We start from the raw sequence: 25,511 nt of genomic DNA on the forward strand, positions 1-25,511 counted from the left end.
GACCGTTGTGCTCAGGGAGACAGATCAATGTGTATGGCTGTCAACATTCCTGGACTCGTGCATCAACCACACAAAGCTCATAGGGCGGCCGCTACAGTACTTTACATAGGTGGTTCCCGGCGTTATGGAGCCCTAGTATAGCCTTTCCACAGCGAGATACAAGGGCAGCCGAAAACTGTCTAGAGTCTCAGACTAGATGCCATGGAGCGCTGTACAGGGACTCCTAAGAGATACTCACATACACTCAAGCCAATCATTGATAGTTTTGTCGACTACCTGGTCTCTACACAGCGAGCAGTAGTCGCCTGGTGATAGTCTAAGCTTCTTAGTCTTTTCGACTACGATTGAGCAGTAATTTGGTACCGATTCCTACCAAAATCTATTTTCAGGCAGCATAAGCTATGTCTAGAGGTCAAATAGGCAGAGGGCTACAGTCTCTTGGTTGTACCAGGCTTGCACAACCTCCATTTCCTATTTCTGCGGCGTTGGTAGACTAAGTAGAGATGCCACGCATCGAACACTGGACCACACATACACTCAATCCCTACAAAGTTTGGTTGTGGATAGAATGCAGCATGCAGGAGCATTCGGCGCAGCCACATGGGAATTTAGTTCCCTTTTGGTGACTTCATAAAAGGGTCTTCTCTTCTCTTATGCTTCCATTCTATCAAATCATTTTCTACATGAGAAAAAAGGTATGTTTCAAGACCATTTGCTATTTTGTCAAGTCTGACCAGGCTAGCATATCACCATGAACAATCACAACATATTCCAGATCGCTGCTCCTCCAGCTGCACCCCCAACCACCCCTCCAAACCCTGTCAAAAGGGGCCGAGGGCGACCAAAAGGTCGCAAAAATAACATCAAATATGATGAGAATGGGGTCTTGGTGCCAAAGAAGTTGAGAAGGGCTCCAGATGAGCCCTACATCAAGCCTGAGGATGCCGGGAAGAGGAAACGCCCAGCATCACTGTCCTCTGATGCTGGCCCTCCAGCGAAAAAGGAGAAGATTTCTGTGCCTAAGGCGCAGTCCTACGCAGCAGGGCCTTCGGGCCAAAATGCATTTACTTATTGGGGTATGTTATTCTCTATTTACTTACAGTGAGCTTCCAACTAATTTCATAATAGCGGCGCCGCCTGTGAACAACCCCGTCCCCCCCAGCTTATACAACGCTGGCACGAATACAAGTGCTGTGGGCTTGGACCCCTCCTGGGGCCCTTACGATACACCCCTCGTGGACGACGCGTGGGCTGCAGCACCACTGGCAAACGCACAGCAGGCGGAGGTTGTTCCAAACGAACAGCCATGGACTTTCCCGGTCGAAGACGCTGGGGTTTTAGATTGGCTAAACCAGTTTGTCAATTTTGACTGGATCAACGAGTAATTGGCTTAGTTTTCATGTTTGCACGGAGAGCCTTGTACTATAAGATTAGCTGTAAATATTTCTTTTTAAAGCCGCCAAATTCCCAAAAATGCTGTGTCATGAATCAAATTTTGAGAAGTTAATGAATAATTTTAGCGAGTACCAGAAATTAAAGTGGTCAACGCAGATCGAGTAACAGCCACAAGCTTCCACCCTGAGTATCTTGTAGCATAATAGTCCGTGCAGCTGTCCTTGTTATAATCATTTTCGCCCTCATTATCTCAGTAAACAGCCCATCCATACTCAATAAAGAGTTGTTTGACATTTCCTTGTCGTTATCCATCACGATCGAAGTCATTGTTGCTTGCACTGCAGAGTTTGTGCTCGAGGCCTCCGCTACAGCGGCGACGACTTCGTTATCCCAGGCCATGTTTACGGTGGGGGCAGTATTAATTGCTCTTGGAATTATTGAGTCAACTGAAGAAGTAGTAATTGTGGAGAAACCCACAAGAGCGATGAATATATCAAGGAAGAAGAACACAGATATTGAGCTGGTGGTATACATCGTAAACGGATGGGCTTATTCACGGACGCTAATACCTTCGTGATATATCCCAAAAATGAAGCCGACCTCAGGAGTACCAGCTGATCAGAGAAGATAACGAGTGGTTGAAAAGCAGTGTATGAAGAGAGTCTGACTCAGAATACATGAGTGGGCGTGCGTAGACGAGAGAGGAGAGAGTTGCAGGAGGCGGGTCGTGATCGGTTTCTACTTCCATACTCCTTTTCTGTGCTGCTTATGGGCGAAATATCAATACAGAATACGGAAGTGTCATTACCTCATCTTCGCCAGGCTGTGCCGTACCGGCACGACCTGCAGCGCTGATGCTGCCGACGTTCTTCCACATGTTGGTGGTGCTCGCAGCGAGTCACATGTCGCTTCGAGAATCCTACCGGTGCCGGTAACGTGATCCACCACCGAGCGCCCACCCCCACCGAGCGCCCACTAACACCAAAATCCACCACCCACTAAATAAGGATATTGCGCCACCTATAATAGCTATTATTACAAGATTTCTTAGAGTTATAATTATTAGATCTATTAGAGTAGATTAAATATTTTAGATTATATAAGTAGCTTTTTAGGGGGTCTAATTAGGTACCTATGCTATAAAGTTACCTCTACTACTATATCCTCTTCTACTAGCTCCTTATTAACTACCTTAGCTAGTATAATAGTAGGAGGCTTAAGGATTTACTTTTTACCTATTTAGGACGTTTTAATATTATTTTAGAGTTACTTTTCTAGTTACTTAGTAGTTTTCTACTTATTATATATAGTAGCTTTTTAGGTAGCTTTCTCCTTTTACTCTTTCTTAGTAATTACTTAATTTAGGTAATACTTTTTTATAAGTTAAGCTTTAGTAAGCTTTTATTACTTATAAAGCTTAATTACCTTACTTTTTTAGTATTATAACTCTTATTCTTTAAGGTTCTTTTACTTCTAAAGCTTAAATACTTACTCTACTTTTAATAGTAAAATAAATTAGGTACTACTACTATAATTATTATTAGGGGGTAATAATAGAGGTTTACTACACTTCCTACGCTTCTTCTTATTAGCTAGGGTAGCCCTTAGGTGTTTATTTTTATAGTTAAGTAGAGTATTTCTTACTAATATAGTATAGATTATCTAGCTAAGCTTCTTTAACTATTTATTATAGATATTAATTATAGTATTATAAAGTAACTACTCTATCTTTCTCTAATTACTTATACTTAATATTAAGGTTATACTATTACTTAAAGAAGGCTAGTTACTATTATTTATAGGTACTTTAAACCTTAAAAGGATAATATTAAGGTTAAGTAGTAAGATACCTATTACTTTAAAAGCTATTAATATTAGCTTTTTCTTAAAGGTATTACTTTATATAGTATTAAATAACTAGTAGAAATCCCTCTTAGTAATACTTATAAGCCCTTAGGAGCTATCTAGAAAACTAGATAGTTAAGCTTTATATAAAAGCTATAAAGGGAGTAAATACTATAATATTAAGTAGCTAAAGGGTATAAGTGCTATAAAGGGGATATATTATAAGTAGGATCTTATATTTATTATAGTACTTAATAAACTCTATTATTATATAAGATCTATAGCTATTAAGGATAAGAAGCTAGTATAAAGTATAAGCTTTAGCTTTTATCTTATAATTAAACACCTCCTTAAGCTAGAATACCCCTAGGGTATAGCTTATCTACCTACTTAGTAATCTTATAAAGAAAGCTTAGTATTATAATAAGTTAAAATCTTATAACTAGGTATCCTATAGAGCTCTAGATTAGGACTAATAAATAAAGGTAGAGGTAAGAGTAGTGTAAAGGGCTTAGGCTTATGCCCAAGCCTAGGTCTAACACAAGACGGACTAAGTCTAACACTACTACTAAGCGAACACACTAGACACCTATAAAAAGGCGTGGAGGGCTTACCTCTCCTTTAAGATACTAAATACTATTATTAACGCTTATTGTATTCTCCCTTAAGGCTAGTCTATAATATTTTAGTATCTTCTTCTAAATATACTATAATAGTAATAAGAGATAGACACGCTAGATATTTAGAATAACTAGGTGTAACCTAATATAGTAGAAAGGCTAATATAATAGGTCTATAGATTAATAGAATAATAGGCTTAAGACTCTGCTATAATAGCTATACTATATTAATAGAATAAGGAAATACGCAATTAGATTCTATCCTAACCCTCCTCTAAGCCTGCTAGGTTTAATAATATACTACCTCTACCCTCCCCTACCTTATATTATAAACCCTTCCTAGTTAGCTTACTATATAATAGCACTAAGGTAAACTTCTCCTCCTAGTAAATAACTATAGAGTTTAAACTGCGTGCAGATAAGGTCTTTATTAGGGATAAGGAGGCAAGGTTTATATATATTTAGTCCTAGTTATTACCTATAGTCTAGTGCGCTATAGCACTATACTTTAAGGATAGTGCATATAAGCGTTAGGATATAAGTAGGTTTCTTAACTACCTAGTATTCTATTATAGTAACTATTATAGGTAGGAGCGCGCCTAAGTTACATTAGAACACTTATATTAGGGCTAAAATTAGCCTTTTATAGAGTTCTTTATAAATTTTATATAGCTCCTTATATAGTTAGGAGGTTTATACTAGGATAATAAATAGAAGCTTTTATAACTTTAGTAATCTCTTAATAGCTATATACACTTAGTTTCCCTTAATAGGGGAGTCTCTAGGATAAACTATAATATAGCTATAGAGGAATATAAGACAATTATAGTAGATATTAAAATAGCCTCTCTAGAACTAGGTTTTCTTTAGGCTAGTAAGTCTAAGGAACCCTAGTAGAAGTCTAACTTAGATTAGGATAGTAATATAAATATAGTAGAAGTAGCAGCCTTATTAAGTGTACCTACTAAACTACTAATATTACGTCCTAACTAGATCCTATAGGACCTATTTAATATATAGAAACTAGCAAAGGTCTATACTTAGTATAAATAGGGTAGTTATTTTATACATGTATACCCTAATACCCTATTACTATAACTAGTAGGTGTTAAGATAGTTATAGTATTAGTAAGCGGCCCTAATTTAGGAAACTAGCTACCCCTAACTTTAGGCTAAGTTAGGGGTATAAGGAGGACACTATAATAAAGGAATTATTAATAGTAGAGGCTATTAAGTATCCCCTAGATATTAAGGCTAGGTTAAATAATCCTCCTTTCTTTATTCCCCTCCTCCTAGGTAGAGTAGAGAACGTGCAAGTAATAGTTAATTTAGGGTGCTAGTATTTTAGTATAGTTAAGGAAAAGTTAGTAAGATAGATTAGTAGGAACTTTATAGATATTCCCCTATAACCCTTATAATATACCTAGGGAATTACTAAGGGTATAAGAATTTTATAGTTAGTAGTATTAGACTATAATTTAGATAGTTAGCGGTCTTAGCTTTTAGCCTATGTAGTACCTAGTCTCTCCTATTAACTAATACTAGGTAGACTATAGCTATGTAGAGAGGGCGTTATTATAGATATTCTATAAGGTAAATTAATAATTAGGAAGGCAGGAAATATAGTAGTATAAAAGAGCGGGAGACGCCTATATCCTACCTATATCTCTATTATCTTAGGTTTAGTTATAGCAGGGTTGCTAAATTAAGGACCCTAATAGGAAGATATATAGGTATAAATTTTTATAATAAATATACTAGATATTTTATAGGTAATATATAACTTATGCCTAATAAAATATCTAGGAAGTATTAATAAGGGAAGTCCTATTAATATACACACTATCTATATTACTAATAGCATAGTTCCCTATAAACCTAAGTATAAAACTAGAAAGATAAAGTTACTACTAGAACTACAAGAGTTTAAGGACCTGTTTAATAAAGAGTTAGCAAGTAGTTTACTACCCTATTAAGGTAGTATAGATTACTATATTTAGTTAATAACTCTCCTAGATAGAACCTAGCCTAACCCCCTATAGGGTCCCCTATACCCTATATCTTATAATTAATTGCTAGAACTAAGAATATAACTTACTAGATTAATAGACAAGGGCTAGATCTAAGCAAGCTCTTCTATAGCTAGAGCTCTAGTGTTACTAGTAAAGAAGCTATTAGGCAGTTAGCGCCTTTATGTAGATTACTAGATACTTAATAGCATAATAATATTAGACTAATACCTACTACTACTTATTAAGGAAACTTTACGTATACTATCTAGTATAAATTAGTTTATAAAAGTAGATATTTACACTACCTTTTATAAAGTTAGAATAGTAGAAGGTTATAAGTCCTTAATAGCTTTCTATACCTAGTTTAGGTTATATAAATAGTTAGTATATCTATTTAGTCTTAGTAGTGCACTATCTACTTTCTAATAATATATTAATACTACGCTTATAGAGTTACTTAGATTATATATAATAGCCTACCTTAATAATATCCTAATTTATTTAGGAGGAGACTAGTTTAACTATATAGAAAAAGTAAAGCGTGTACTTACACTATTAAAAGAAGTAGGACTACACCTAGACTTAGAGAAGTGTGCGTTCTATATTAAGGAGGTACGCTACCTAGGCTATATTATTAAGGTAGGCAAATTACTTAGACCTAACCCTAAAAAGCTTAGGGTAGTATAGGAATAGGAATCCCCTAGGAATATAAGAGAGGTAAGGAGTTTTCTAGGTTTTGCTAACTTCTACTATAATTTTATTATAAAGTTTTCTAAAGTAGTAGCGCCTTTAAACTAACTAACTAGGAAGGATACCCTATTCTAATAGGGAGAGGAAGAATAGAGTGTATTTAATACACTAAAAAAGGTATTTATATCTAGACTAGTACTAGCGTAATAGGACCTAGCTAAGGAAATATTATTAAAAGTAGACTATTTAGGATACGCTCTTAGGGGTTGCTTATTATAAAAAGTTAGGGGCATCTAGCGCCTAGTTACTTACTACTCTATAGTACTAACGCTAGAGAGATAAAACTACACTATATATAACAAGGAATTGCTAGCTATTATTAAGTATCTTAAAAGTTAGTTAGTAGAGCTATAGAGCGTTTATAAGCTATTTATAATATTTATAGACTATAAAAACCTAGAGTACTTTACTAGCCTCTAAAGCTTAAGCAAGTAATAGTGCTACTAGGCAGAGGAACTTTTAAAATACTAGTATATCCTATAGTATAGACCTAGCTATCTTATAGGATAACCTAATACCTTAAGCAGGTAACTATAAGATTTAAACTCCTCTAAAGCAATACTATAGTTAGTAATGCGCCCTAAATTAATCTAGGTTATAGTATTAGAAGCAGAGGAGGCGTCTAAGTTACTAAAGGGCGCTAGCCTCTTTACTAACCTATATATACAGATACTATAGGACAAAGCAGTATTAGAAGATAAGATATACTAAGTGCGTCTTAATGCGGTTTAGAAAGGCGCTAGGTCTTTCCTAGTTCTAGCTAATATAAAGTAATAGATTAGGGACTATATAATTAGCGTATATAGCACTTTGCTTTAGAGGGGCGTTATTTAGTTACTAATATAGGAACCCCTTATAACTACTATTATATAGTAAGTATATAAATTAGGTTTAGTAGGATATCTAGGAAAGAACACAATATTTTAAATACTACGCTATAACTATTATTAGGATAGAATATTAGGAGATGTTGCATAGTATATCTAGAACTGCTATTATTATAGTACTTATATCTCCTAAAAGCGCTAATAGGGTCTATTATAACCTATACTAGTTATATTATAATACTAGTCCTAAATATCTATAGACTTTATAGTTAACCTACCTATAAAAGATAATAGCAAACCTTAGTTCCTATTAGTTATTACTAATAGATTGTCTAAATACGTTTAGCTTAAAGTAATAGTCTCTATAGCAGCTAATTATTATGCAAGGATCTTCTAGGATAACTAGTAGTAGTTCTAGGGCTTCCTATCCTCTATTATTACTAACTAAGGCTCTAACTAGTTAGGATCTTTCTAGATAACATTATACTAGATAATAAAGATAAACTAGTTACTATCTACTACATACCACCCTTAGATAGATAGCAGGATAGAGCAGGTAAACTAAGAAGTGCAGGTAGTGCTGCGTATAATAGTATACTTTAAGCAGACTAACTAGCCTAACTACCTACTAGCCTGCTAACTTATACTTAATAATAGGGACTCTAGTATAACTAGTATTAGCCTAAATCTTCTTTTAAATAGGTATACTATAGACACTCTATAAAAGTAAATATTACTACTAGTAAAGCCTAAGAATCCTTATAGAGAGGCTATAGCGTTCTTATTGCACCTATAGAGGGGTGTAGAGCTAGTATAAGCTACTATTATATTCTAATAGTAATAATAATAGGAAGTAATAAACTAGTCCTAATACTTAGCTAAAAAGTTCCTAAAAGGTAATATAGTTTAGTTTATAATATATAATATAAAGATAAACTAACTAAGTAAAAAGTTTAACTAGCTATAGGTAAAGTATAAAGTAATAGAAGTCCCTACTCTACTTATAGTAGTATTAGACTTACTAGGGAACTTATATAAGACTATATATATAGATCTGCTAGAGAGAGCTACTAATAATCTACTACTAAGCTAGAAGCTTTAGGACTTATAACTAGGCCCTATAGTTACTCTAGAAAATAAAGACGTAATACTAGATAAATAGGAAGTAGAAGAGATTCTTTGTGCAAAGAATATAAGAGGAAAAGGGAAGTATTAAGTCCTAGTAAAATAGAAGGGGTATATTAATCTAATATAGCACCTACTAGAGGTAGTATAGGATACTAAGGCTCTAGATAGGTTTAAGGAATAGTATAGGGATATTATATATAATAATAGCCTAATATATATAAAAGCTAGGAAGTAAGTATAGAAGAAAACTAGAATAATAACTTAGACCTTTATTATAATTAAGAAGTAGAAAGGTATTAAAGATATCCTTTATTTATCCTTATAATACTCTAAGCAAGTGCCCTACTACTAAAGTTTTATAATAGGGCTAATAATTAAGTAGCAGTGTCTATACTATTACTATCTATAACTAACCCCCCTTTAGCCCCCCCTAGACTATTATTTATATTATTCTAACGCCTCTATATCTCTTAGTAATAGTAGTGCTGCTTACGCGTAGTATAGGTAGAGGAGGACTTAGTTAATAAGTATAAGTAATAGTAGTAGTAGTAGGAGGAGGAGGGTAGTACTTTAATAGTTTACTAACGTGTAGCACTCTAGGCCTAAAGAAAGTAAATATTAGAATATATATAAAGGGAATAAAGGAAAATTAATACTAATAATAAGAGTCTTAATACTATAGGTAGTGCGCTTAGTAGCGCTCTTAAGCCTATTAATATAAAGGTTAGTTTAGGCCTAGGTCTTATTTATATACTAGTTAATACACTAGAAGGTAATACTAGTAGTAGTAGCAAGCTATATAATATTATTATTGCTATAACTACTATATAAAGGCGTAATAGTAGACTAAAGGGGAAATACTAGAGTACTAGTAGTAGATAGAATAATAGCACTAAGCTAATACTAATTATAGGCGCGCAAGTAGGTAGTAGGGGTAAGTAGAGTAATAGTATTATTAGTTTAAGCCCTTAATATAAGATCCTTAAAATAATAGTAGAGCTAGTAGAACTATAGTATAAACTAGTAGTAAGTGCCTTTAGTAGGTTTTCCTATAAAGGTTCTAAAGGTCCCTTTCTTTATAATATAGAGGTAATCCTCCTAGTAACTATAATAAAACTAAAGCTAGTTATAGAGGGCTTAGCAGACGTTAGGATTATTAGTAAGTATAGCCTCTAACCTAGTGCAGGTCTTATAACTATAATAATAAGACTTATATAAACGCCCTAGATATAGTTAGAACTTGCTATAAAGAAAATATAAATTAAGGGGAACTTACTACTACCTTCCTAATAATTATACTTACTAAAGAGATAAAGCTAGTTAATATACTAATTATAGGGAAGCAGCTTTATAAAGCTACTATTATATTCCTTATTATCTAAGTTACTAGAAATAATAAAGCTACTAAGCAGCTATATTTAGGGAGGTATATACTAAGTAAAAGTTAGTGTAGGAAATATAGGGAGAACACTAGAAGTACGCACCTTATCTTAGTAGGCCTAGCGTAGGGTCTAACTACCTCTTAGTAGATCCTTACTACTAGTACTAGTAGTAGTAGATAAGGACATGTTATAGGCTAAATAGGTAGGATTAATATAGAAAAGGTAGAAAGAGGGCTAATTAGTAGGGGAAATCTACTATATAATAAAGTAAGTTAGGAAATTTATAGTAGGGTAGGATAGCTATATTAGAACTTTTATAGTAGGGTGCTAAAATAAGCGTATAAATGCTACACGCGCGTACTACTTAATATATAGGCCTATTATAAATTAGGAAGGAATATAAAGATATAATAATAAAACTAAAAAATATAGTAATAAAGCCTAATACTAATTATAGAGGATAAAGATATAACCCTAAACCCCTAGAAAGATAATTTTACAATAGTCTATAGGGAAGGTTAGGGGTATATAAAGGGCTTAGGCTTATACCTAAGCCTAGGTCTAATATAAGATAGACTAAGTCTAACACTACTACTAAGTAAACACACTAGACACCTATAAAAAGGCGTAGAGGGCTTACCTCTCCTTTAAGATACTAAATACTATTATTAACGCTTATTACATTCTCCCTTAAGGCTAGTCTATAACAAGTAGTACTATTAGCGTATATATAAGCTATAGTAGTAATCTACTTCCTATTATTATCCTAGAGTATAGCTCTAATCTTTCTCTACTTATAGGCGCTTTTATTAAATATATATTTAGTTTTTAATAGTACTTTAATAAGAAAACCCTTCTTATCTATATTATAGATATACTAACTCTTAATATTATATTACTTTATTTTTTAGTATAAAAGCTTAAAGTATAAGCTATACTTAAAGGTAGAATTAGCTTTAAAGTAGTTATAATTAAGCCTAGTAGCCTAATAGGAGATAAGATTAATATTATAGTAGTTAATAAAGCGCTATACTTAATTTTTACTTACTAGATTCCCTATTATTTTAGTTATAAAATTTTAAATAATAGTTTATATAAAGGGTAATCCTTACCTATAAAGCTCTTTAATATACTTTATAAGCTTACTTTTTTATATAATATTAAGTATTTAACTATTTAGTAGAGTAGTAGTATATACTTACTAAATTTTCTAGTAGTATCTAGATAAGGTTAACTATAAGTAACTATACTTTTCTACTATTTCTAAGTATATAAAATCTTCTCTAAGAGTTAAGGATTTAATTACTATAAGCGTGTTATTAATAGGTGCTATAGTTATTAAGAAATTTAGTGTTAAAAATTTAGTGATTTTAGTGTTGGTGGGCGCTTGGTGGGGGTGGGCGCTCGGTGGTGGATCACGTTACTTAGCGCGATCGGCGAGTGCCCGTGCTGAAGTTTACCTGAACATCAATTTTCACCAACGCTCTCTTTTCCCATCACTCACCTCCGCTGCATCATTAATATCATCAATCCAGAGAAGGAGAGCTTGTTTTAGACCGGTGGTCGTACTTGTATTGCTATCAAGCATGTGAACAAACTTACTGCACGCCCACGCTGTATGTAACGTCAGCAAGCTTACACAGCAGCCTGACGCGTTTCTCATATTCCCTTCAACCGTTTCCATCGGATGATTGACACTATCGTGTCTTATCATGATTCTCCGCGAGATGCTCCAAGAGCTCTTCAGACGCCCATGTATTCTCTTGCCGTATCTTTGCGATGAGCTCCATATGCTTTGGGCTCTCGTTCCATGCCCCAACCTGGGCGCTTTGCCAGAAGGAACTCCGTTGTTCTGAAGCCCATCGAAGATTTTCTGCCCATCCGCTGATATCCCTCCCATCTGGCTGATTCATCTGATGTAGCGACCGGTAAGGTGGCGCGCTTCGAGGACCGCCGAACGCGTAAGGACTGAACGCGTCGGGCTCGTCCACCATTCCCTCGGCCCGAAAGGCGAGCTCAATGGCACAAGGTAGCGGCTCAATCTCTTTTTTGGGTGGCAGAATATGCCTTGCAGTTGGTCTAAGATATGCCTTGTTTTTCATTGTTCCTTTGTCCATGTCTGTGTCTCCGTCCACGTCTCGTCCTTTCTCAAAGCGCTTCTTTGATTTTCCTCTTAGTTTTGCACTGTTGCTTAATCGTCGTTTCGAGGTTTGGATAGCCTGTCTGGATGGACTAGCAGGTGCTCGTGGTAATTTCTCTTTATGTGCCTCTAAGAATGGCGATTCGTCTCTCACGACCGCGGATCGCATTATCTTTCTCGTTTGTCCCCCTTGCAAAGCAAGTGTTGGGTTGGCTGCTGGAAGTTCAACGTCAGCCCAGCGCTTGAAGACTTCCCGGTCATAATGCTGTGGTGTCACTGCCGTTGGCCCACCGAGATGGTCGAGGAGAGCACTATAGTCGCTTGGATACATCCAGGCCTTTTCTGACTTTTGAACGCAGTGCTGTACCATGCGCGTGAGGTCAAGAGCATCGTGGCCCTGTGGCATCTGCCTCACGTCCATCGCGAGGTTTCGAAATGGTACATCTGGCGCTAGCGTTCGACTTCCGTTGATCTCGCCCGGCTGTCGACAGCCTGCCACGTTGAGATTCTCTTCACGCCAAGTCGCCTTCTTCGAATTATGCCAAAAATCATGGTTCCCAACTGTCCAGCCCACGTATCCGGCATCATTCATCGCCTTATACATTGTGGTGCCGCAGTTATTGAGGCTCCATTGTAAGAGCAGGAGGCGCTGCGTATTGATGATGGCTGAGAACACGCGTCGCGTTCCGCCATTGGATACGAGGCGGTATAAAATGTCGGCATTCCCTATGCTATGCGGCAAGAAAGTCAAGATTTCTGCGGCGGTCAAATTCGCATGTGCTGGGAAGGGGAGTTCTTGCGATGCCGCAGCGGGTCCAAAACCGTAAGGCTGTTTCGTTCGTTGCATCGTCAACTCAAGTATGGGTCCCGGTGAGGTTGTTGCCGTTGTGATGCTCTGTGAAGGTATTTGAACATCACATCGAAGAGATGGAGCTGCAGGCTGAAGGGATTTGAGCCGAGGACGTTCTGAATTCGAAGAGCTACAGTACATTGTACAAGGCGCCACCACAGCAGAAGATTGGGAAGACGAACTCACCCCGTGGTATCGCAGGGCGGGTGCCGATACAAGCTGCAATGACGAGAACCTTCTCGAGCGACCGAGTGAGTGTCCACGGGTCCAGCGTGGGAATTGGATCAATCTGGAGTATCGTCACCGCGACTTGTTTACTGGGTCCGAGCTCTGCTCTTGCACTTACAGTAGCTCGCGCGACACTTCTCTGCCTAGCAAGCATACGCAGTCTTTTTGCGAATCTGAGCGACAAGCTTCGCACGTGAGCTATCTATCTTGAAATCCTATTGGAAACAACGTCTTGCACATTTGGCTTCACAGGCAATCATTCCTCAGCAAGGTAAGGAATTTGGGAGCTTCAATGCAGATCGTTGTCTCTAGTAGACTACTCATAGAGTTTTGTCCTGGTATCTGTACTGACACAATCGAGCTTATTAGAATGGCTTCCCTCGCAAGAAATAATGCCTTTGGTTGCCACAGTCCCAGTTGGAACCTTGCATTTCCTGACGGCCAGTTGACGGCCATTGAGATTCTGGCATATCTGCCTCATTGGCTCAAATCAGTTGATGTTATCGATCGTTTTGTTGCAAATGGGGGAAAATCAAGAGTCATTGCTGCCATTATCAACGAATTCCGCGATCAGCCTACAGGGGCCATCTTTCAGGCCAACTCGGCGCAGATAATGATGTCCTTTGCGATGCGTCGTGCTGGTTATGTTGATTGGACTGTTGGAACGTCTCATGAGTGGGCGCGAGCTGTCAACAAAGAAGAGGGTGATCTCAGTGTCACTGACTTCCGCACGCCTCGCATCACGCATCCCAAACACATCTCAAAGACCAAGAAACCACTTCACGAAGCTGCTCAGAATGAAGCAGCCGGACCAGTTGCCTTCAAGGATCTGGCCTTACACGTAAAAAAGCACCCTTCTGGTGAAGACGCTCTCGACCTTTCCCGTTGTGTACGGTATGCACTTGAACATGCAGACGAGGATTGGCTATTTCCTGACCATTTCGCGATTCTCACCCATCGCCTAGGTGGCCCAGCCCGCGTCACACACTCTCACCTCGACCGACAGGCGTTTGCTCGCCGCGAAATTCTTTTCGCTTCTCCTTGTCGCACCTCCACCCTCACCGACGCACCACGTCCTAAGGCTATGCCAACACCACGCATAGCTCGCGCAATCGAAGAAGCCGTTGTAGGATTCCAACCAGGCAATTCTGCCAATTCCAATCGGAAACGTAAGCTAGGTGCAGACTCCAGCAAAATGGCTACCAGCAACAAGAGGAGGAGCAGCAGGCTCGTTGGCAAAAACATCAACTTTCGCGAGGAATCAGATGTAGAGGACGTGGTGGGTTCAACAGCTCCTGGAGCTTGTCTATGAAACACAATCTGACTGCTTTCCAAGGATGAGAGTTACCTGCAGTCGCCATACTCTAAGAGATATGCCACATCAGCCAAAACACGTAGGCTAGGTCGCTCGCCCTCGAATGACAGTGACTTTGTCGGTGGAGCTTCTGAACCTGACGAGGACATCCCCGAATCGGAGGTGGCTTCTGGTGATGATGAGACTTCACTTACACCCAAACTCCGTCGCATGGCAGCTCAGAAGGCGCGCAAGGGTATGCAGTCGGCCTTTGTCGGTGAAAGCAGTCACACATCAACCATGAGCAAAGGGAAAGCCAATGTCTTGCTGCCAGCTGCTCAGCCAGCATACATGTCTACAGTCGTTCGTCCCGAAGTCCTGAACGTGGCTAAGAAATTCGCCTTTCGCCGCCCAGTTTGGCTGGCCCCGCCTATCCTCTCAGCGAACCGTCTCAAGGTCGACTCCTCTAGCCTCCGTCTTTATGCTGCCGAGGATTGCACCACTGAATCTGAGATGTGGTTTTCTGCGCTCTCATGCTACCGCTTCTATGGCCCGCGTCGACACCCGCCCTTCCGTGAATTACACCGCTTGACCGACCCCAACGAAAGTGACTCCAGCGACTGGGCTGAGAATATCCGTTGGGCCAAGGAGCAATGCCGCGCGTTTGGAAGCGACACTTGGACCGAGTACGACCACCATCTCGAGACGATCACTGAGCACAGGAGGGAGAGCATGTGGGTCAGTGAGGAGACCATTAAGGCTGGCATGTAGATGCCGTGGTCTTATGATATCTGGATTTAGACAATGGCATTCGAAAGGAAGGTTAGGCCATGAATGGTTGAGATATTTGAAGGTCACTACCGGTGTCGACAGTTCGAGCCTTGTACAGGTTACAGGTCTCCCCTTGCCGTTTCTGTCAGATAACAGCATCATTTGGGGTTCATACGATGTTTTGTACACTGTGTGATTAGGCAGTCGATCCTTTCTGATTTGGGCTAGTACACGTGTATTAGACCTTTGACATTGATCCGTAGCTAGGCCTCTTTCCACCTCAGCAGAGTGAATGAATGTTTTCCAAAAGTGTAGGCGCCTGCGCCATCCCAGCAGCTCTCCTTGATACCAACCTTTTGTTCCTGCATCGTATTTGTGACATTTACATTGTCGCCAGTCACTGTGAAGACTTGCACGTTCTTCGCCTTGAGCCCGTGCAAAGAGACTTCAAGGTCACGCTCCTCGCTGACGTTTGTAACAGCAAGATTTACGTATCCATCATCACCTAGCGTTGCACTGCAATCCAAATAGGGCGTCTCAATCACATCGCGAATCCAGTGTGGGTTGGTACGACCCGTGTATTCTGGGGCCCGTACGTTCAGCGCAATGGTATGGCCACGCATGTACTTGCTGAAGAGCCATAGCGGCCACCAGCTTGTCTGCTTGACGAGTCCGCTCTTCGTGGTCATCAAGGGCGAGATGACATTGACAGACTGTGCGATAGTAGCCATACCGAGATTCTTCGCCTCACGGATGAAGCCGTTTAAGAAGACTGAAACAGCGAGTGCATCGGAGAGAGTGTACTTTTCTTCACCACCCTCCTCACCCGGTGCTCTTACAGGATCCCAGACGTTCCACTCATCGAAGCAGATTGTGGGTTTGGGCACGCCTGCAGGTACTTTGTTCTCGATACGTGCCAAGTCGATGAGAGACATTGCTACTTGTATGGCACGCTCTGCTGATCTTGGAGCGACGGCATTGGCAAGATGTTCTTTGTCAGCGGTGTAGATGTGGATGGAATGCATATCGATGAGAGACTTTGTGTGATCACCTGCGAGACCATTGGCATCCCACTTGACGCACTCTTTGATGACATGGTAGTCCCACGATGTGTGACCAGTTTCGCCACAAAGGATGAGGGTGATGTTTGGGTCGAGGAGTTTGAGAGCTTTGGCCCACTGGTAGGCTTTCTTTGCGTAGTCTTCTTTGGTCATCTGCTCCACGTTCCAAGGGCCCCAGCATTCATTCCCGAGAGCCCAGTATTTAACCTGCGGATGTTTGGTTACTAGATGATGGGAGGAAGAGAGGGAATAGGGAGTGTACATTGTATGGCTTTTCGCGACCATTCTTGCGGCGAAGGTTGGCGTAGTAGGTTTTACGGTCTGAGTTGCAGTACTCGAGCCATGCAAGAGCTGATGGGTATCAGAAGCGATACATCCTTAGACAAAGAGAGATTGGACGCACCTTCGTCCAAGGTACCGGTTCCAAAGTTCAAGCAGAGGTACGGTTCAGTGCCGGCTTTCTCACACCACTTCATAAATTCATCAGTGCCGAACTCATTGGTCTCAGTACCTATCCAGGCTAGCTCTGGTCTATGCCAATGATCAGTCAAAATGTTCCGAGAAAGGCAGTAACAGTTATGGCCATTGCCAGACTGGACTGCAAGCCAAAAGAATTAACAAGCCCAAGCTATGCAAGCCACATGCACACAACAGCCAATGGTATTGCTGTGCCATCACACCCAGGCGGCAACATGTATGCACGATCGTACATGGGGGAATGAACATACCTGGCTGGTCTGTCCTCCTTGGGCCCAACACCATCCAACCAATGGTATGTTGCAACAAAGTTGCCGCCGGGGTAGCGAACTACTGGCACATTCAAGTCCTTGAATGCATCAATCACATCTGTTCGGAACCCATCTTCATCTGACAAAGGGTTTCCGGGGTCGTAGAGACCGCCGTATATACAGCGTCCCATGTGCCTGGTCTTGGGTTAGCATTCGATCGGGACCATCGATCTCGGGGCTTGTACTCTGTAAAGCCGCCATAGATGTTGTCGTTGATCTTGGCGATCTTGTGTGCAGGATGAATGCTAATAGAAGGAGATTCACTCTCGTCGATCCTGGTAAATGTCGCCATGGTTCTTGGACTTCTTGTATGTCTGTAGATTCAGGAGACGGCTGGGCTGGATAGATATTCTTCCAACAGCCGAGGAAGGATATGATTGTTCCAGATTACAACAGTGGTATGGCAGTGTCGAAGTCGCCCATAGTCTGTCTCATGGCTATGGCTTGCTTGCACGTGCATGTGGAGCGCGGACATGGCGCCGATGCGATGTCCGAGTAGGGTAGTGAATCCACATATCATCTGAGCTCTGATTGGTGGAAAGTCCGCCACCACATGCTTACACCACCACTCTCACACTATCACTCTTCGCGGCTAACCAGCCGGACAGACTAACAGCGGAACACAGTCAGCCTCCACCAGTGGCTACCAAGCATTGCTTCACCGACGCCTCCAGGCGCGCTATCTAACGTTATGCGTAGGACGGGACGAATGGATCGGTCTATGAGCCACCGAGTCAAATGTGGACGCCTCGGCGATATCACCGACGTACATATAAGATGAGATCGACTGGGATGCGAAGCGAGGTTCGCCCCCGCTTCATGTGGGAAATACGGGGAAAGCGTAATGCGGCGAGGGTTGCCCCAGGCCAGGATCATGGGGAATATGGAGGCTTACATTATAGGACCGGATCAGGAACGAGACCTTCTGGACAAAGCTATAAAGTGAGCTGTGGGTCCTGATCATCGTGCTTTTGTCTTCCTGCAGCGTCGCCAGTGTCGCTGTTTTGCACGATCTTTATTTCGTTAGGTATGGCGCTTCCTCCGAAAGTCTACCAGTTCCTTGTGGGCCTTTTCGCCTCGCTCGGTTCCCTGCTCTACGGTTATGACTTGGGTGTCATTGCTCAAGTCATTTCTGCGAAGGCATTTACTACCAAGTTCAATCCTACAGACAATGAGACTGGAGCGGTTGTGTCTGTTTTCACTGGTGGTGCGTTCTTCGGTGCCCTTGCTGCTGGTCCGCTTGGTGACTGGCTCGGTCGCCGTCTCACCATCCTGATCGGTGCGGTTGTAAGTGCTTCTTGCGTTTTCATTGCGATCCAGTCGATATACATTTGCCCTGGATAAGTGTTAATACTTCGAGACCATACGCTAATAATCTCTTTCTAGATCTTCTGTCTCGGTGGTGCTCTGCAAACCGGTGCCCAGGCCCTCTCCTACCTCTACTCTGGCCGTCTGATCGCCGGTGTCGGTGTCGGTACTCTTGTTATGATCATTCCCCTCTACCAGGCCGAGCTTGCCCACCCTAGCATCCGTGGTCGTGTCACCGCCCTCCAGCAGTTCATGTTGGGTATCGGTGCCCTGGCCGCTGCCTGGATCTCCTACGGTTGCGATGTTGGATTCGCCCCTACCAACGACGGCCAATGGCGCACCAGTCTGGGAATTCAAGTCGTCCCTGCTGTTTTCCTCGCCGCACTCATCATGGTCTTTCCCGAATCACCACGCTGGCTCATCGACCACGGCAAGGTGGAGCAGGGCCTCAAGAATCTGGCCAAACTACACAGCCACGGTGACGAGACGGATACATGGGTTCAAGCCGAGTTCCAGCAGATTCAGGATGCCATCACTTTTGATCATGAGAACGAGGCCAAGAGCTACATTGAGCTTTTCAAGGACAAGTCGTGCTTCCGTCGTGTTTTCTTGGCTTCGGCGCTCCAGGCTTCGGTGCAGATGACTGGTGTTTCAGCAATCCAGTACTACTCCGTTACCATCTACGGAAAGATGGGTATCGATGGCCCCGACGCACTCAAATACCAAGCCATTTCCTCGATCCTCGCGCTCTTCGGACAATTCCTGTGCATCATGTTCATTGATCGCTTTGGACGTCGCTGGCCGCTTATCTTGGGTAATTTGGGCAACTGCATTACCTTCATCATTTCCACTATTTTGCTGGCTGTTTTCCCGCCGGGCTCAAGCAACAACAAGGCTGCATCTTGGGGCTTCATCGCCATCACTTGGATCTACAACTTCAGTTTCAGTTCGACTTGTGGACCACTATCCTGGATTATCCCGGCTGAAATCTTTGACACGAAGACTCGTTCCAAGGGTGTGTCTATCGCGACTATGGTTTCATTTGCTTTCAACACCATGATTGGTCAAGTCACCAAGCCCGCTATGGAGACTGCAGGATGGAAATTTTACCTGCTGTTTGTCGTAAGTACATACCATGCCTTGTTGAATTTTTCAAAAGGCATAGACTAACACGTACAATCAGATCTGCAACTTGACCAACGCAATCTTCTTCTACTGCTTCCTCCCTGAGACTGCCAAGCGCCCACTTGAGGAGATGAACCACCTCTTCACTCATGCACCCGTGTTCGTTCCTAGAATGGACAAGCGCGACTGGGCTCCTGGTATGGATCTTGAGCGTCGCCTCGAGGAGGTCGCAGCGAAGCAGGGATCGATATCGCATGCCGAGGAAGCCAAGTACTAGGTGGATGTGTTGATGGCGAGTCTCGAGCTCGTCGGTGCGCTGTGTATAGATACGAAGTCGACCGTACATATGAATGAGAATAAGATTCTTTCGATGAACGATGAAACGATTGTACTCGTGTGATGTCAATCTAATCAACTAAACATCAAATTAATCAATGCTACTCTTAGAGAATCTGAGTGAAGCCATAAGCCTTTAGAAATTCTTCATGAGACGGTGCAATACTCCCAAAAAAATTACAGATCTTAGTGTTGTCCTCCATGTACCTAGGCCGTGCAAATGCTCGCATGCGACCTACCGTGTGTTCGGTAGTTTGCCTAAACTGTGGGTCGCGGTTTGCCACAGTCTGACGCACTCCCAGCCCATCGTTTTCTTACCTGGCACTAATTAGCGAATACCTATATTAAGTTTGCAAATTTCGTAACAAATACTGGCTCTCTAAGGTCGTGAAATTCAATGTATTTGAGTCTTGAACGGCTACTTTGATTATATCGTCACATCTGTCCCACGACCGTCTCTGCGTCTGATCATTTGAGGAATCCAGGAAAAAGCCAAAGCGGTATAATCTTTTGAGAGGTCACTATATACACGGAATGTTGAATACGTACCACAATCTTATTACCATTCATTTCTCGATATAAGCCTTCATCGGCCCCAATACCCACTCATCCCTCAACACTCTGAGCTCTTCGGCATACCAATACATAATTATTGCTCCAACAGTTACCAGCCCTGGTAGTAATAGCATTAAAACCACGTACCGGACCATACTCCACCATGCCGCCTCAAGATTTTTCCGCATCGCCTTCTCCTCATGCATCGTCGGATACTGTTCTTTTGGCACGTCCACCCCAAGGAACTCGCAAATCGGCTTCCACCTGAGCTCGACATCGGTATCAAGTTCCAATAAGCGTTCCTTGGATACGAGACTCCGGACAAAGCTGTAGTGTTTCTCGTATGCAGATCTCGCAGCAGAACCGCCGTACTGATTGCCATTGTGGACGCGGAAAACAGAGTGAACGAGGCGCATTAGGGGTGCTAATTGCGTGATGTTGAGTATACGACAGAGTCTGAATAACTTCCATGTATCAAGACACCAAATGCTTTCTTGCATACTCTGTTCCCAGTCCTCATACCGTCTCTTCGTCAGAATGACTTTGGCATCTGGGTAAGCTTCTATCAATTCTTTCGCAAAAATGCATCCAGGGAGATCCATGACGGCGTCGTAATCGCTGAGTAGCTTGTCGAAATCCGGTCTTGTGTATGGAGGCTGGTTGCGTTGCTTCGCGGGCCGGTCCTGTGGTGGAAGAAGAGTCACGTTGATGGCTTCCTGCCAGAGGACGAGTTCTGATGATTTCATGAGGACTTCGCGCATCTGGTGAGGGGTGTAGCCTAGTTTGCGGAGGGCGGAGGAAATGGATGTGGTTCCTGTGCGGCACATGCCTAGTACGAGTACGCGCATTGGGCGTTTTCTTGTGCGCGAATCTCTATCTATAAGCCTTTGGGGCGCCATTTTTGTGAGATTGTATCGATGTTTTCCTGGACTGGAGAATTGAGTTGTTGAATGTCGCGATGTTACAGGCTTTGCCAGACAGACGTCGAGATGGAAAGGCACGCGTTACCGGTATGCTTGGCAGCGGATTAGGCTAATTAACGGGTATAAGGCCTGGCTTGCGAGACCACGGCTTTGGAATCAACAACCCGCATTGGTCTCGTTGCTAGTAGAAATATTTTAGTGCAAGACTGTCAGAACAATGCTGTTGTATGATTTCTCCCAAGTTGAAGCATCTCAATCATGTGCTTGAATGCTGTTTCAGCTGATTTTCCCAACTCTCCAGGAACATACTAGTGAGATGGCGCATTTCCAAGGTGGAATTGGACTTGGGATCTTCAATGAATCTCAGTTCGTAGCCTTTGTTTGACCAGATAGCGGCATTTTCCCAATCCTCGATCCTGGCGTAGTGGATTGCAGCGATTCGGTAGGCTTTAGCATAATAGTCTGTGAGGCCTTCCTCTTGAACCAGCTCAATGAGTCGATGCCCAGCCTCGGCTTTCTCTCTTGCCTGCCTTTTTCCGCTCTTAGAATGAGGTGGATTCATGCTAAGGTTGGATTCGAGATTGAGAAAAGTCTCTCTGAGTTCGACACGGCGACCGTCGCTGACTTGCAAAGCAACCTGATCTTGGGCACACACATCGCATGTACATTCGAACCCATACTGCCTTAGGCGCCTTTGTCTCTCATCGCGTGTCAATAGTAAAGGAATGTATGATACGAAGAACTCTTCCCCTTTCTTGATCTTCCGAGATGCGAACACGATCCGTTTGTTCAGCTTCTCGCTCCAGTAATAGCTGGTGTTGGGTCGACAAGAGTGATTGATCCGCGCAATCTTAGGAAAAAGCCCAATACCCGTGCCAGTGTTGTATGCATTGGTTCGAAAGATCAGTGCTAGACGGCTCTGTGTTTTCTTTTCCACAGCTGTTGCGTGAACTGTCAATGACATGATCTCTGCTTGAGCTGCAGTTGGGAGATGTTGAAATTGCTCTTCGACAAGTCGAGATATTTCGGACATGGGATAGGGATCTCCCTTGCCCACTCTGGGTGGCTCGATCTTGATGGCAGGGGCCTCTCTCATGACAATGTCGCCAAGCTCTAGATCGTGGGTTGCGAACACACCGAGCCCTTTTCCATGACTATGAGCAATAATGAACACTTCTGGTGGTCCGCTACAGACATCGTTGCGGGGCAAAGATGATGCAGTGGGACAAGTAAGTTGATTGGCGAGGACTTTGGAAGCTGACCACAGTGCAACGATAAGGAACGAGGAAGAAATCATGTTGACGGTAAGAGAGAAAGAGATTAGTGAGGGCCTAGATGAATTAAAAAGAGCGTTCGATCCATGCTTCACGGACGCAACACTTGGGATCTCAGAAGTTTACCGGTACCGGTACCCGACTGATGAAACACTGCCCGTCTTGTAAATTGTAACGTCGCAGCGCACCCCTGCAGCAGAACTGAGCCTGCAAAAACCGAGCGAAAGGCATGGAGCGCAATTTTTTTCGGTATCGTTGAAGTACACACTGTCCGCATAGTCAGTCGGTTTCAAAGCAAGAGAAAGAGTCGATGCCTGGCCTTGCGGGAGAAAGAGCGTCGCGCACGGGCCAGATTTGGCGCAACGACGCGTTACCGCTCGTGGCTGACACAATGCGCACACCGAGGACAAAACCCAAGCTTCCCCGCGCATGGTGGGGCCGCCTGCGACTACCGGGCTACCTACTCTCAGTATAACAGTTCGTCATGAGCACACCTTCGGCCAGCCGTGTGCCTTCTCCCTTGCGTGCAATGAGCAATCATTAGGGACTTGACTCTCCACCAACATAGCTTGTGACTACACAACATCCGCAGCCATCATGGTGTATGTCTAAAGGGATCACTGTTCACCATATGACTACTATATGATCCTAACAAGATTGCAGATACACGGCATCCTTTGCATTCTTCGAGGCCCTCTGGGAATATGGCGTTACCAACGTCTTTGTCAACCTGGGCAGCGATCATCCAAGCATCATTGAGGCCATCGTCAAAGGCCAGAATGAAAAGAAGGGCCAATTCCCCAAAATCTTCACATGTCCCAACGAAGTAGGCATCCACTTTCCACGTAGGGGTGGCAGCAACTAACGAGCCTAGATGGTTGCCCTCTCCATGGCGGATGGCTACGCGCGCCTGACAGGCAAGCCACAATGTGTCATCGTGCACGTAGATGTCGGAACTCAGGGACTGGGTGCGGCTGTGCACAATGCTTCATGTGGACGCGCGCCTGTTCTCATCTTTGCGGGCCTTTCACCCTTCACCATCGAGGGAGAGATGCGTGGAAGCCGCACCGAATACATCCACTGGATCCAAGACGTGCCAGATCAGAAGCAGATCGTTGCACAGTACTGCAGGTATACAGGTGAGATCAAATCTGGCAAGAATGTCAAGCAAATGGTCAACCGCGCCCTATCCTTCGCTATGAGCGACCCCAAGGGCCCCGTCTACCTTTATGGCGCCCGAGAACCTATGGAGGAGGACTTAACTCCCTACCAACTGCAACCTGAGTTCTGGTATCCCGTTGAGCCCGCGGCACTACCTCCCAGTGGTGTGAAGACTGTTGCTGAGGCTCTCGCCAATGCGCAAGAACCATTAGTCATTGTTGGCTATACAGGTCGCAAGCACGCCGCTGTCCGCGAGTTGGTGGAACTCGCTAACAACGTCAAGGGCCTAAGGGTTTTGGATACGGGAGGTAGCGATATGTGTTTCCCAGCAAATCATCCCGCATGGCTTGGCCTTCGATATGGCAGTGATCCCAGCATCAAGTCGGCAGATGTGATTCTGGTCCTTGATTGCGATGTACCTTGGATCAACACGCAATGCCATCCCAAGGAAACCGCCAAGATCTTCCACATCGATGTTGACCCGTTGAAACAACAAATGCCTGTCTTTTACTTGAACGCTCTCCAACGCTATCGCGCAGATGCGCACACAGCTCTCAGCCAACTCAACGGGTTTCTCCAAGCAAACCTTAAGGAGAAGCTTTCCAGTCAGCTCTTTTCACAGAGGTGGGCAGCCTTGCAGGATTCACACAAGGAGAAACTCGAGACGATTGCAAAGGAAGCCGTGGTCAACGATAAGGGCCATTTCGGCACTGCATACCTTTGTGCACAACTCAAAAAACTGTGTCCCAACGACACAATCTGGGCAGTAGAGGCAGTGACACAAACAGGCCTCGTTGCAGACCAGATACAAGCCACACTACCTGGCTCTTGGATCAATTGTGGAGGTGGAGGCCTGGGATGGAGCGGTGGCGGCGCGTTGGGTATCAAACTTGCAACTGACAGAGAAGGCATGAAGCAGTTTGTCTGCCAAATAGTCGGAGATGGTACCTATCTATTCTCCGTTCCAGGCTCCGTCTATTGGATTTCGCAACGCTACAACATACCCATCCTGACGATTGTACTGAACAACAAGGGCTGGAATGCCCCGCGAAGGTCGATGTTGCTCGTCCATCCGGATGGAGAGGGCTCGAAAGTTAGCAACGAAGAGCTGAATATCAGTTTTGCACCAACACCAGATTACTCGGGAATTGCGAAGGCGGCTTCCGGAGGGGAGATCTGGGCAGCACTTGTGAATACGGCTGATGAGCTGGCCAAGCTGCTGCCTGAGGCTATCAAGTCTGTGTTGAACGGTAAATCGGCAGTGCTCGATGCCCATCTGGAAGGACCTGAGGGCAAGTATGGTGGAGGCAAAGCGGCACTGATTGGCTGAAAGCACAAACGAAGTACTAGGTCTCAGGCTACGATAATGTCACTGACAATTAATATGCTTATGCAAGTCAGATGGATGATCCCAACACACTGTACTAACCGCCTTCGGCTCAGGATATCGCCAAGACTGGTAACGCTAAACCAGAAACAGTAATATTACTGCAAAGAGACGAGATCCAAGTGGGTCGATAAGACTCGCTCAGCCTTGTCCCACCACATCAGCGCTGACAGTGTAGCGCATAAGGCCTTTTGATCACTTTGGTAAGAATACCTGCAAGTTCTACGCGGTATAATGACCTGATATGGGCTGTGTTAAGCCACAGTGTTATGTTCCTTGGCTCGGGGTATGATATTGTCTGCCTAGGTGTGTATATATATGGCTGCGAACGGACGCTGGTACAATGACGCA

The 25,511-nt window shown here is 43.1% G+C and overlaps 9 protein-coding genes across 9 annotated transcripts; 4 read left to right on the forward strand and 5 right to left on the reverse strand.

Moving 5' to 3' along the window:
* Positions 1–751: 751 nt before the first annotated feature.
* Positions 752–1,385, forward strand: IAQ61_000762 (uncharacterized protein; the record flags this gene model as incomplete). Its single annotated transcript, XM_003842543.1, has 2 exons — positions 752–1,076; positions 1,129–1,385. The coding sequence occupies 2 exons, from the start codon at positions 752–754 to the stop codon at positions 1,383–1,385; spliced, it is 582 nt and encodes a 193-aa protein (XP_003842591.1).
* Positions 1,386–1,542: 157 nt separating this feature from the next.
* Positions 1,543–1,794, reverse strand: IAQ61_000763 (uncharacterized protein; the record flags this gene model as incomplete). Its single annotated transcript, XM_066094810.1, has 1 exon — positions 1,543–1,794. One exon carries the CDS (start codon positions 1,792–1,794, stop codon positions 1,543–1,545), a length of 252 nt encoding a protein of 83 aa, XP_065955118.1.
* Positions 1,795–11,656: 9,862 nt separating this feature from the next.
* On the reverse strand, positions 11,657–13,090 carry IAQ61_000764 (uncharacterized protein; the record flags this gene model as incomplete). Its single annotated transcript, XM_003842541.2, has 1 exon — positions 11,657–13,090. One exon carries the CDS (start codon positions 13,088–13,090, stop codon positions 11,657–11,659), a length of 1,434 nt encoding a protein of 477 aa, XP_003842589.2.
* A 457-nt stretch (positions 13,091–13,547) lies between these two features.
* On the forward strand, positions 13,548–15,242 carry IAQ61_000765 (uncharacterized protein; the record flags this gene model as incomplete). Its single annotated transcript, XM_003842540.1, has 2 exons — positions 13,548–14,456; positions 14,514–15,242. The coding sequence occupies 2 exons, from the start codon at positions 13,548–13,550 to the stop codon at positions 15,240–15,242; spliced, it is 1,638 nt and encodes a 545-aa protein (XP_003842588.1).
* Positions 15,243–15,505: 263 nt separating this feature from the next.
* IAQ61_000766 (uncharacterized protein) lies at positions 15,506–17,383 on the reverse strand (the record flags this gene model as incomplete). The annotated part of the gene is made up of 5 exons (XM_003842539.2): positions 15,506–16,510; positions 16,566–16,654; positions 16,707–16,834; positions 17,032–17,226; positions 17,277–17,383. 5 exons carry the CDS (start codon positions 17,381–17,383, stop codon positions 15,506–15,508), a joined length of 1,524 nt encoding a protein of 507 aa, XP_003842587.2.
* Positions 17,384–18,120: 737 nt separating this feature from the next.
* On the forward strand, positions 18,121–19,569 carry IAQ61_000767 (uncharacterized protein; the record flags this gene model as incomplete). Its single annotated transcript, XM_003842538.2, has 2 exons — positions 18,121–18,378; positions 18,478–19,569. 2 exons carry the CDS (start codon positions 18,121–18,123, stop codon positions 19,567–19,569), a joined length of 1,350 nt encoding a protein of 449 aa, XP_003842586.2.
* An 857-nt stretch (positions 19,570–20,426) lies between these two features.
* IAQ61_000768 (uncharacterized protein) lies at positions 20,427–21,176 on the reverse strand (the record flags this gene model as incomplete). The annotated part of the gene is made up of 1 exon (XM_003842537.2): positions 20,427–21,176. The coding sequence occupies one exon, from the start codon at positions 21,174–21,176 to the stop codon at positions 20,427–20,429; it is 750 nt and encodes a 249-aa protein (XP_003842585.2).
* Positions 21,177–21,594: 418 nt separating this feature from the next.
* On the reverse strand, positions 21,595–22,635 carry IAQ61_000769 (uncharacterized protein; the record flags this gene model as incomplete). The annotated part of the gene is made up of 1 exon (XM_003842536.2): positions 21,595–22,635. One exon carries the CDS (start codon positions 22,633–22,635, stop codon positions 21,595–21,597), a length of 1,041 nt encoding a protein of 346 aa, XP_003842584.2.
* A 385-nt stretch (positions 22,636–23,020) lies between these two features.
* On the forward strand, positions 23,021–25,175 carry IAQ61_000770 (uncharacterized protein). The gene is made up of 3 exons (XM_066094811.1): positions 23,021–23,214; positions 23,276–23,438; positions 23,487–25,175. The coding sequence occupies exons 1-3, from the start codon at positions 23,210–23,212 to the stop codon at positions 25,101–25,103; spliced, it is 1,785 nt and encodes a 594-aa protein (XP_065955119.1). The 5' UTR covers positions 23,021–23,209; the 3' UTR covers positions 25,104–25,175.
* Positions 25,176–25,511: the final 336 nt, after the last annotated feature.

Source organism: Plenodomus lingam, assembly GCF_022343315.1.
Source record: "Plenodomus lingam strain CAN1 chromosome Unknown contig_11, whole genome shotgun sequence".
NCBI classification, from domain to species: domain Eukaryota; kingdom Fungi; phylum Ascomycota; class Dothideomycetes; order Pleosporales; family Leptosphaeriaceae; genus Plenodomus; species Plenodomus lingam.

Coding starts and splice junctions, on each gene's coding strand:
- IAQ61_000770 (XM_066094811.1), top strand. Junction 23,439..23,486: donor TCTTCACATGTCCCAACGAA/GTAGGCATCCAC, acceptor TAACGAGCCTAG/ATGGTTGCCCTCTCCATGGC.